General features: G+C 41.9%; 1 protein-coding gene across 2 annotated transcripts in view; it reads right to left on the bottom strand.

Annotated features, from left to right (window-relative positions):
* nos1apa (nitric oxide synthase 1 (neuronal) adaptor protein a) overlaps window positions 1–12,808 on the bottom strand; it is a 165,949-nt gene that overhangs the window by 43,440 nt on the left and 109,701 nt on the right. For both annotated transcript variants that reach the window (XM_062997073.1, XM_062997074.1), the window contains exon 8: window positions 10,772–10,933. In XM_062997073.1, coding sequence (XP_062853143.1) covers window positions 10,772–10,933 — 162 coding nt within the window. The remainder of the gene's footprint in view (window positions 1–10,771; window positions 10,934–12,808) is intronic.

Raw genomic sequence — 12,808 nt, 5'->3', positions numbered from 1 at the left:
AACCTGTGTTGTGTAATATTAACATCACACACATTAAAACCACAAGCAAATGTTTAAATAGATTAAGCTGCACCATGGTAGGCTTTGTTGTTGTTGCTTTGTGTAGGGGTTGGACAGCACAATCTGTTATACCTAATAACAGCGTGGTTATTTCACCCAAACTGCATCATTCTATGACCTTTTACTAACACCATTTGTCAACATAACAAGTTTGCTGTACAGCGCACAGTTTGGTCGGACTCTTAATAACACTCTGACATTAAAAGGGTAAATTACAGGTCGTCATTACTGTTTACATAACATTTAGGCAAATTACTGCGAACAATGCACTGGTACACATGCAGCCAATGAAGTGATGCCCTGTTTAATACCAGTGCTTTAGCAGTTCATACAAACTTTAGTCCTTTTAAACAGCTTTTTCCCCAGAGCTGTCTCCCTACTGAACTCTGTCCCCTGTTAACCCCCAACATCTCTCCTCCTGATAAAGATTGCACTACAAACCTTTTTCTGCATTACATATATCTTATTTGTACATACATCATATCTCATGATTTCATAATTTCCACCTATACCGTATGCATCTGTCTATTATGTTCACAGCACCTTAACTTGTATATTATGTCTATAGCACTCCCATCTGTATACCATGTTTATAGTACATTCAATAATATATTTACCTGTATATCTATCTATATCTTGTTCATACCACTGCCCATATCCTGTAAATAATGTATATCATAGATACTGTACATCCTGCACTTGCTGCGTATTGCAATTCTGGTTAGATTATGTTATAATTACGGCTCTTAATAAAGGCTCTAGGCTAAAACACGACGACCAAACGCTCGGCGACTAAAGATAAATATCTAGCATGCTAGATATCTGGGATATAAGTCGGACGACTGGCAATGAGTGCGGTGTCGAACAGCCAGAGAAAACGCAAGATACGGGGTGAGAGGAAACGCAGGGAAGGAGTTGTAAAAGAGAAGATGAAGATATACTTTATTTGTCATATATACATATGCATGTGTACAGTACAATGAAATTCTTTCTTCGCATATCCCAGTTTGTTTGGAAACTAGGGTCAGAGCGCAGGGTCAGCCATCGTACGGCACCCCTGGAGCAGGGCCTTGCTCAAGGACCCAACAGTGGCTGCATAGCAGAGCCTGGATTTAAACCGCCAATCTTCCGGTTGATAGCCCAAAGCTCAACCCACTAGGTTACCACTAGGTTATACTTACAGTATTTCTGACCTTACAGTCTCTACAAAACAAAACACCAATGTTGTATTGAAAAAATATTTATTAACCTCCAACTCACTATAGAACAATCCATGCTGTTCACGTAGCCAAATCCACTCAGATTCATTTGACGCTGCACATCAGCGCACAAACTTTGATCCCTCACTACTTGTTGACATGCCTCATCACTTCTCGCATTTGTTTTTATGACAAAATGTAGTTTGGGAGACCAGAGAAGCTCGCCTGCGATTCCAGTTGGTGATAGATGGTGTAGTGTGTGACCCCCTATCACCGATCAGTGATCCAAGTTTTGTAGTGTGAACTGTACAGCGACCTGACCACTTGGAAAGTTGTGTAGTGTGAACTTGGCATAAGGTAGCTGTGCTGTATATTGTAGCTTCCATTTATTCTATTATTCAATTTATGAGTGTAATTTAATGATCTTTTTTGATCTTGCTTTTTTCTAAATATCAATACAATCCTATCCTATAAGCATAAGCTATTTAGCTTAAATAATAACAGTAAAAATATTCAATGAAACATTTATTATCTTATTTACCCAAAGTGTCTGAACCACAGCATGAAACAAGCTACACAATAAATCACTACAAAGAATTAAACAGCATAAAAATAAATTATCTAATAGATACAGAATTATGTATTAAAGCTTGTAGATCTGAATCTATAAGAAATACTCTTTTATTTATTGTGCAGTTGAGGAGAATGAAGAGAATGTAAAGTGATGCTGAATGAGTGCAGGTATTAAACAGGATTTGCTTCACTGGCTGCGTGACTGTCAGTGGATTGTGTTAGATTATCTAAATGTTGAATTAAAGGAAAACGTTTGGTTAAGAATATTCTCTACTAATGTCAAATTTTAATATACACCATTCAGCCGTAACATTAAAACCACCTCCTTGTTTCTACACTCACTGTCCATTTTATCAGCTCCACTTATCATATAGAAGCACAATTACTGACTGTAGTCCATCTGTTTCTCTGCCTGCCTTGTTAGCCCCCTTTCATGCTGTTCTTCAATGGTCGGGACCCCCACAGGACCACCACAGAGCAGGTATTATTTGGGTGGTGGATCATTCTCAGCACTGCAGTGACACTGACATGGTGGTGGTGTGTTAGTGTGTGTTGTGCTGGCATGAGTGGATCTGACACAGCAGTGCTGCTGGTGTTCTCACTGTCACTGCTGGACTGAGAATAGTCCACCAACCAAAAATATCCAGCCCAATGGGCAGCGTCCTGTGACCACTGATGAAGGTCTAGAAGATGACCAACTCAAACAGCAGCAATAGATGAGTGATTGTCTCTGACTTTACATCTACAAGGTGGACCAACTAGGTAGTTGTGTGTCTAATAGAGTGGACAGTGAGTGGACACAGTATTTAAAAACTCCAGCAGCACTGCTGTGTCTGATCCACTCATACCAGCACGACACACACTAACACACCACCACATGTCAGTGTCACTGCAGTGCTGAGAATGATCCACCACCTAAATAATACCTGCTCTGTGGTGGTCCTGTGGGGGTCCTGACCATTGAAGAACAGGGTGAAAGGGGGCTAACAAAGCATGTAGAGAAAGCGATGGACTGCAAAGTGCTTCTATATAGTAAGTGGAGCTGATAAAATGGACAGTGAGTGTAGAAACAAGGAGGTGGTTTTAATGTTATGGCTGATTCACTAGATTTGTTAGATGTTCCTATACTGTAATTTTAATGTGTAATAGTTCCATCATTTATTATTTAAATACTACAAAAGCATTAAAAATGTTGTCCTGTATGGGTTAGAACTCAGTTAGTGCTGTTTGTATGTACACAGTGTGGGTAAGGGTGACCCCCAGCATTAACTGAACAATACTTCTTCATCGGTTATCGATTAACCATTAACTTCCCTTGGAAAGTTAAATTACGAGCTGCTCGTGAAATGTCACCTTGCCGGGCAACATAATAAAGAAACCACACGCATGCATCGTTACTGCCATTAAGTCAAGGGTGCTGAGGAACACAGCCAAGCATTAGAACCACGAGTGCGGCTAACCCTAACTAACTGTTCCAGTCTAGAGCAGATCCATTTCTGTACACTTACATCTACAAAATTCCAAATGTTTTTGTTTTTCTCATGGATAAAATCCACTGCGACACAGCTGGAGAAAAAAAGCAGTGATTGGCAACCTTGTGCTGCTTTGATCGCAAACTTCAAAGTCACTTTTCTTCATTAGTGGAAGCTGGTGTCCCAGGATGGGCCTGAGCTCAATGTGATGAGAGAAGCAAGTGCACAAAAAATATCAACAATAAAGAAAAGTGTCATGCTGCCATGTGAGGAGATTTTCAAAGCTTTTGGGTGGATGGATAAGAAATTTGCATATATTAGCATACATGGACTAAACCAGGGCATCCAAACTTAAACACAAACCTGGGCAGTAACAGATCAGTTAATGGGAGGAACTTCAGCTCTTTTGCGCTGCTGAACTGGGATGAGTGCTTGGACGATCATGTTTAATGGTGCACGAGGTGGAGTTCTACCATCAGTAACAAGAACGAGCTACTTGTTTCTACACTCACTGTCCATTTTATCAGCTCCACTTACCATATAGAAGCACTTTGTAGTTCTACAATTACTGACTGTAGTCCATCTGTTTCCCTACATGCTTTGTTAGCCCCCTTTCATGCTGTTCTTCAATGGTCAGGACCCCCACAGGACCACCACAGAGCAGGTATTATTTAGCTGGTGGATCATTCTCAGCACTGCAGTGACACTGACATGGTGGTGGTGTGTTAGTGTGTGTTGTGCTGGTATGAGTGGATCAGACACAGCAATGCTGATGGAGTTTTTAAACACCTCACTGTCACTGCTGGACTGAGAACAGTCCACCAACCAAAAACATCCAGCCAGCATCGCTCCATGGGCAGCGTCCTGTGAACACTGTTGAAGGTCTAAATTAGAAGATGACCAACTCAAAGAGCAGCAATAGATGAGCAATCGTCTCTGACTTTACATCTACAAGGTGGACCAACTAGGTAGGAGTGTCTAATAGAGTGGACAGTGAGTGGACACGGTATTTAAAAACTTCAGCAGCGCTGCTGTGTCTGATCCACTCATACCAGCACAACACACACTAACACACCACCACCATGCCAGTGTCACTGCAGTGCTGAGAATGATCCACCACCTAAATAATACCTGCTCTGTGGTGGTCGTGTGAGGGTCCTGACCATTGAAGAACAGGGTGAAAGCAGGTTAAAAAGTATGTAGGTTCTATATAGTAAGTGGAGCTGATAAAATGGACAGTGAGTGTAGAAACAAGGAGGTGGTTTTAATGTTATGGCTGATCGATGTATAATGTGAACTCTTTTTGTGTTTCAGCTCATGAACAGATCACATGATTACAACCTCACATTCTTCTGAATTATATCTAATAGAGTGGAATTTAACCTTGTCCAACAATGGCAGGTTCTCCTGATGCAGAAAAGTATTTTTAGCATTAAAATCCACCTGCTTATTACGGTTAAATTGACAACACCAAACGCCAAAGCACTTAGCTTCTCTGCCGCTGACTTTTAAAAAATCCAGTTACTGCACCACCCGAAACCTTAGATGTTTTTGCCATGGGCAGTACAAGATTAGTTCTCATGGCTGGATTAGTACAGAGCTGAACTGAACGAGAGAGGAAGTAAGGGAGGGAGGAAGTGAGGGAGGATGTAAAGAGGTGAGGAAGCAAGTAAGGACAAGGATCAGTAAGGTTTTTGAAATTTGTGATCAGTGGTAGGATGAACCCTTGGTCTCGCTGTGCTTCGTTAACAAGATGCCAGGGCTTACTTCAAGAAAACCCTTAACCTTCACACTGCTGCAGGAGTAGTAACTTCAGGATTAAATAAGGAACCTGACCTGAGAAAGCAAACACACTGCATGGCCAAAAGTATGTAGACACACCTTCTAACTGTTAAGTTCAGGTGCTTTAGCTACAGCCATTACTAACAGGTGTTTGTAATCAATTATAGAAAATATACTGAGCTTTTTATCTTTGTGACAACAGTTTGGGGAAGTCTCTTTCTTGCTTTTCTGCAAAGTGAGTTCCATAAACACACAGTTTGAAGAGTCTGGTGTGGATCAACTGGAACGTTAATTGCAAAGCATATATATATTTTTTTTACCCATAATCAGTGCTCAGCCTCACAAATGATCCTCTGACCAGCTGTCTTACTTTCTTAACCGCTTATCCAATTAGGGTCGCGGTGTGTGTATGTGTGTGTGTGTGTGCTGGAGCCTATCCCAGCTTTTCAATGGGCGCAAGGCACACAGTAACACCCTGGAAGAGGCACCAGCCGATCGCAGGGCAGACTCGTAAAGACTCGTGACTTGACTTGGACTCTAGCCTAAAGACTCATGACTTGACTGAGACTCTAGCCTAAAGACTCGTGACTTGACTGAGACTCTAGCCTAAAGACTCGTGACTTGACTGAGACTCTAGCCTAAAGACTCGTGACTTGACTTGGACTCTAGCCTAAAGACTCGTGACTCGGACTCGTATTTTGTGACTCGTGAACATCTCTGCTTTGTGGATGGGCATATCGTTTTTATTGGATGGATAAAGGGATGAAGGAATTAACAACAACCTGGAAGACAATTGAGACCAAGATAAACACAGTTCTTGACAGTGCAAACTTAATATACTTGCCTAATTGTTCCTCTCTTATACTGTTTTAATGTTTAATTCATGTTTTTTTTTTGCTATAATTATAGTGGATTTGATTGGTTTAAAGTTGATGAGGTATGGAATATTTACATTTACATTTTCGGCATTCAGCAGATGCTTTTATCCAAAGCGACTTACAGTACTGTGACAGTATATTGTCTAAGCAATTGAGGGTTAAGGGCCTTGCTCAAGGGCCCAACAGTGACAACCTGGCAGTGGTGGGGCTTGAAACAGCAACCTTGGATGACTAGTCCAGTACCTTAACCACTAGGCTACAACTGCCCTACAGTTGACCCTACAGTAGACCCTTGGCTTACGAATTTAATTGGTTCCGAAGGGCTGTTCTTAAGTCAAAATATTCGTTAGTTAAACCTATTTTTCCCATAAGAAATAATGTAAATAGAATTAATCCGTGCCAGACCTCCCAAACCCCCCCTTACCTAACCTTTCTAATGTCTTAAATGGTCTTTTTTGTTATAAATACATGTATATTTGCCCTTAAATTATTATTAATACTACTATTATTATTATTATTATTATTTCCTTCTTTATTTTAATAGCATTGTATTTTGTAGGTGTAATTTCACGAAAGAATAACTTCCTTCTTCTCTCTTACTCAATGTCCCCTCTGTCTGATACACAGTGACAACTACTGGCGGGAGTAATTATATAACAACAAAAAACGCTTTTTCTTCACCTTCTCTGGGGACATTTTAATATAGAATTTTACAAAATATAAAGAAAACACTGGAAAAACACCGTCCGCTGTCCAAATGTTCGCTCACTGTATATATATATATATATATATATATATATATATACAGGGGTTGGACAATGAAACTGAAACACCTGGTTTTAGACCACAATAATTTATTAGTATGGTGTAGGGCCTCCTTTTGCGGCCAATACAGCGTCAATTCGTCTTGGAAATGACATATACAAGTCCTGCACAGTGGTCAGAGGGATTTTAAGCCATTCTTCTTGCAGGATAGTGGCCAGGTCACTACGTGATGCTGGTGGAGGAAAACGTTTCCTGACTCGCTTCTCCAAAACACCCCAAAGTGGCTCAATAGTATTTAGATCTGGTGACTGTGCAGGCCATGGGAGATGTTCAACTTCACTTTCATGTTCATCAAACCAATCTTTCACCAGTCTTGCTGTGTGTATTGGTGCATTGTCATCCTGATACACGGCACCGCCTTCAGGATACAATGTTTGAACCATTGGATGCACATGGTCCTCCAGAATGGTTCGGTAGTCCTTGGCAGTGACGCGCCCATCTAGCACAAGTATTGGGCCAAGGGAATGCCATGATATGGCAGCCCAAACCATCACTGATCCACCCCCATGCTTCACTCTGGGCATGCAACAGTCTGGGTGGTACGCTTCTTTGGGGCTTCTCCACACCGTAACTCTCCCGGATGTGGGGAAAACAGTAAAGGTGGACTCATCAGAGAACAATACATGCTTCACATTGTCCACAGCCCAAGATTTGCGCTCCTTGCACCATTGAAACCGACATTTGGCATTGGCACGAGTGACCAAAGGTTTGGCTATAGCAGCCCGGCCGTGTATATTGACCCTGTGGAGCTCCCGACGGACAGTTCTGGTGGAAACAGGAGAGTTGAGATGCACGTTTAATTCTGCCGTGATTTGGGCAGCCGTGGTTTTATGTTTTTTGGATACAATCCGGGTTAGCACCCGAACATCCCTTTCAGACAGCTTCCTCTTGCGTCCACAGTTAATCCTGTTGGATGTGGTTTGTCCTTCTTGGTGGTATGCTGACATTACCCTGGATACCGTGGCTCTTGATACATCACAAAGACTTGCTGTCTTGGTCACAGATGCGCCAGCAAGACGTGCACCAACAATTTGTCCTCTTTTGAACTCTGGTATGTCACCCATAATGTTGTGTGCATTGCAATATTTTGAGCAAAACTGTGCTCTTACCCTGCTAATTGAACCTTCACACTCTGCTCTTACTGGTGCAATGTGCAATTAATGAAGATTGGCCACCAGACTGGTCCAATTTAGCCATGAAACCTCCCACACTAAAATGACAGGTGTTTCAGTTTAATTGTCCAACCCCTGTATATATATATATATATATATATATATATATATACTGTATATATATATATATAGAGAGAGAGAGAGAGAGACAGAGACGCTCAGAGTCAACTTGTTCGTGACGTCACATGTTTCGCGAATTTCAGTTCATAATCCGAAATTTGTTTGTACGTTAAGTTGAAAAAGATCGTTCGTAAGCCAAAATGTTCGTATGGTAAACTGTTCAGAACTCAAGGGTCTACTGTACACACAAAGCTTCCGGCCACATTGATCTTGTCTGTCTTCAACTTACTCGTTCAGTACTCTAACCGCTAGGCTACAACTACCTGAGTAGAAATGATAAAAAAAAACATTAGATAAAATCGGAATTGGTTATGAATTGTATAAATCATAACCATCATTCTCTTTGTATTCTATAAAAAGAAACTCCACTCTGCTATCAAAGCACATTCAGTTTGTGCCAGTGGCTGAAAAGAATCAGTTCAGTGTAATTGGATTATAAAATATCAGCTTGATTTAGCAGACAGCACACTGAGCAAGCGAATGAGGAAAGAAAAAAGTAACAGCAGGATATATCTATAAAAATAGATCTCTCAGTACATCCCTGGTACTTTATGAACAAGATATCAGGGCTTATTCAGTCAAGACACGCTTTTATCTTCTGCACCTCACTATTCAGTCTGAAGGAACAACAAAAGGAGCTTTTGTTTTTCTGTCGCTGACAGTCTGGGATCAGTTCTTGTGTTTGAGTTAAAACCTGAGCCAGAGGAGCTGAGGGTCTGACTGACTGAGGGAGGGAGAGAAGTAAACAGATTAGTGGGACTGCAGGGATTGAAGCAAGTTTTCAGGGGAGCTCGGTGGTAAAATTAGAACCGTAAGTCTCTCTGTGCTGAATAAACAACATACTTGGACTTACTTCAATAAAACACCCAGAATTCCACACTGCTTACAGGAAGCCTCGGATTTAGATCAAAAGAACAAATATCCAAGCCAAAGGAACACAAGAACTCTATATGACCTGAAGTAAGTGAAAACTTCTGCCAGTTATTGAGTTCGGGTTTTGAGTTTTGGGTCACACCTATTTCTTTTTTCTTTTCTTTTTGTTCTATTTAATTTATGCATTTTCTCCACGTTTAGTGTAGTCAATTTGTCCTCCGCTGCTGGGGATCCCTGATTACAGTCGAGCTGGGTATTTTGCTGCCCACGCCTTCTCCGACTCACGCGCAGCCCCCAGCTGAACCCTTTTCCACCCATGCATTCTGCACAGGTGCCTCTCTATCTGCTAATCAAGGTCCCTTCCACCCACAAAGTCCGGTCAGCCCGCCCTAGCAGAATCATGTCTGATGCAGGCACTGCCAATTATGCTCGCTAGATGGCGCCCAGCCGACCGGTGGCAATGCCGAGTTTCGAACCGAGGAGTTCAGAATCTCGGCGCTGGTGTGTTAGCGGAATATCCCGCTGCGCCACCTGGGCGCCCGGGTCACACCTATTTCTATGTGGTAAATAAAATCAAGTGTATAGTTAAATTGTACGCATTAAATGTTGTTACAGCATGACTGCACCCCTGTGCACAAAGCAAGGTTCATAGTGACATGGTTGGACAAGTTTACTGTGAAATAACTCAAGTCAGGTGCACAAAGCCCTGACATCAACCTCATTAAACACTTTTGGGATTAAGTGGAATACTGACTGTGAGTTAAGCCTCCTTATCTCACATCAATGCCTGACCTCTTAAAATTCTTTCTGACAAAACTGGCAAAAACACAAACATACACTCCAAAATCTTAGGGCAGTTGTAGCCTAGCGGTTGAGGTACTGGACTAGTAATGGAAAGGTCGATGGTTTAAGTTAATGGTCAGGTCTGTTCATACTTCGGTCATTTGATCTGATGCCATATAATTAAGATTATAGGACCACCACAGAGCAGGTATTATTTAGGTGGTGGATCATTCTCAGCACTGCAGTGACACTGACATGGTGGTGGTGTGTTAGTGTGTGTGGTGCTGGTATGAGTGGATCAGACACAGCAGCACTGCTGGAGTTTTTAAATACCGTGTCCACTCACTCACTGTCCACTCTATTAGACACTCCTACCTAGTTGGTCCATCTTGTAGATCTTGTTGACGATCGCTCATCTATTTATGCTGTTTGAGTTGGTCATCTTCTAGACCTTCATCAGTGGTCACAGGACGCTGCCCACTGGGTGCTGTTGGCTGGATATTTTTGGTTGGTGGACGATTCTCAGTCCAGCAGTGACAGTGAGGTGTTTAAAAACTCCATCAGCATTGCTGTGTCTGATCCACTCATACCAGCACAACACACACTAACACACCACCACCATGTCAGTGTCACTGTAGGACCACCTGTAGTGGTCCTGTGGGGGTCTTGACCATTGAAGAACAGCATGAAAGGGGGTAACAAAGCAACAAAAACAGATGGACTACAGTCAGTAATTGTAGAATTACAAAGTGCTTCTACATGGTAAATGGAGCTGATAAAATGGACAGTGAGTGTAGAAACAAGGAGGTGGTTTTAATGTTTTTAACTCGGTTACATAAACCCCCTTTTTTCATATATTTAGTAGGGCCCTACATATAACAAACTGAACGTGCAGAATGTAAAATAACAAAGACTATAGACAGTATCTGCAGTGAACCTTCATGTCATTCAGTGATAATCTAATTAAAGATCATTAAGTAATACATAAAAATAACACTCTTTATACAATAATGAAGCGTTTGTGTGTCTCTTACCTGAGCTACAGCCACTTGGGTTTGCTGTTGCTGCTGGTTGAGCTGTTGCTGTAGAAGCTGGAGCTGGTGGTGCATGGACAGCGGAGTCCCGGCCGCCAAATCACTGCATGAGGGAAGCAGCATCTTCGGAGAGGAGAGCAGGATGGAGTTGTCTTCTGTCGGCTAGAGGAAAGGAAATAAAGACAGAGAAAGTTAACGTCTTACTCAGAACGGAATTCGAGGTGCGTAAAGTGAACGTCATGTCGAGTACAGCTGAAGCCATAAGTCTCGAGATTTCGAGGATTTCTGCAACTGTTCTGTTTCATGGTGGCTCGGTGGGTAGCACTGTCGCCTCACAGCAAGAAGGTCCTGGGTTTGATCCCCAGACGGGGTGGTCCGGGTCCTTTCTGTGTGGAGTTTGCATGTTCTCCCCGTGTCTGCGTGGGTTTCCTCCGACAGTCCAAAAACATGCAGTCAGGTGAATTAGAGACACTGAATTGGCCTATAGGTGAATGTATGTGTGTGCGTGTTCTGTTTCAGTGATGAATAATCACAACAAAAGTTTATTATTTTTTATGCTGGATACAAAATAAAAACAATAAATAATAAAAATGCAGAAAATTAAAGTAATAATTTGATGGTGTAAAAAGTTCTAAAATCTCAATTGCCCTTCTGACAAAGCCTTCCAATTTTTTATCAGTGATTATGACTGAATATGGCGTTCATTTAAATAAGGCTAGTTTGACAGTACCCAAGAGGACGCGTTCCTGCTTTTGTCTTTGTCCATTTGATCAGCAATGGCAAAAGGTACCAATTTTAGACCAAGGACTTCTGGCAATGACAATGTCCAGCTTTTAGGTGGTACCTACATTACATATGACTATCCAAGTGACAGTTTTGGTTTTCTGATGACGTGACCCAAAGGCAGACCTCTTACTGTTCCATGTACTCAGTGGGTGTACTCAAACTAGCCCTATTTATATGTGGATGAATTTACAGCTGCAAAGAGGAATCCAGTCGACCAAGACCCACACTTAGACACCCAGCCAGGTCGATTTCCCCTGGAGCCCGTTCTGGTTCGCGAACTTAATTTGGAACTGATTCCGCGTGTTTCCACTGAAAAAAAGAGGTTCCAGACAAATCTACACGCTCCGCCATCATGTTACTACTCTTTACTCACATTGTGTAACGCCCACCGATGATGACGCATGATTGGTTCTCAAAAACTGGTGGAAATGCACGTCAGTTCTCTACAAAACACCAAGGTTTGAAGAAACCAGAACAGAACCGGTTCAAGAACCAGGGTTCTTTTGGTGGAAAAGCACTATAAGATTCAAACTCGAGAGTTCAAGATCTCAGCAGTGGTGGGCAATTACATCAGACCAAGGCAACACTCAAGAGAAGCATTAAATAGTGAAGTTTGTGCACGAAGTTTGGGTAATAATAATCGTTTTTTCATTGGATGAGCTAAACTGGGTCCAAGATCAGTTAGATTAAAGTTTAATTACAGTGGTACTACATGAAATCCAAATTCCCCACCACAGAAAACAAGTGCACAGTTATTGACATTTTAAAAGCAGCTTTAAACCACATGCTGAGAGCAGGAGGAAAGTGTGTTTTTTATGTCAGCTTTATTTGATACACATTACGGCTGCCGTCTAAAATTCCTGCTTCACCAAAGAGAGCAAAACAATGACAAACGACGAGACGTGAACAGATCTGCCATGTCTGCTCAGTTTCAACCAGGAGATTGACGGGTGGTACCGTGTGGAATATTAATTCAATAATGCTTGCGGGTGGGTGTTCGGGGGGCACGGCGGTCTATTATGGTAGCCCACCACTGCAGAGATGTGGGTTCGATTCTTAGTGGTGCTGTCGGACGCTGGGGTGTCCACATGGCCGAAGCCATGCAACGGATTGGCGTCCTGTTCAGAGTATTCCTGCATTGTGGACCTGCCGTGACCCTGATCAGGATAGCGGTTGATGAAAATGAAATAAAATGATTTTGGTTTTGAAAACCTAGAACTAAAATTAAACTTTATTAAACTGAATGCTTTA

The sequence above is a fragment of the Trichomycterus rosablanca genome, chromosome 6, assembly GCF_030014385.1.
Source record: "Trichomycterus rosablanca isolate fTriRos1 chromosome 6, fTriRos1.hap1, whole genome shotgun sequence".
NCBI lineage: Eukaryota > Metazoa > Chordata > Actinopteri > Siluriformes > Trichomycteridae > Trichomycterus > Trichomycterus rosablanca.
This window is presented reverse-complemented; position numbering and strand designations above follow the sequence as displayed.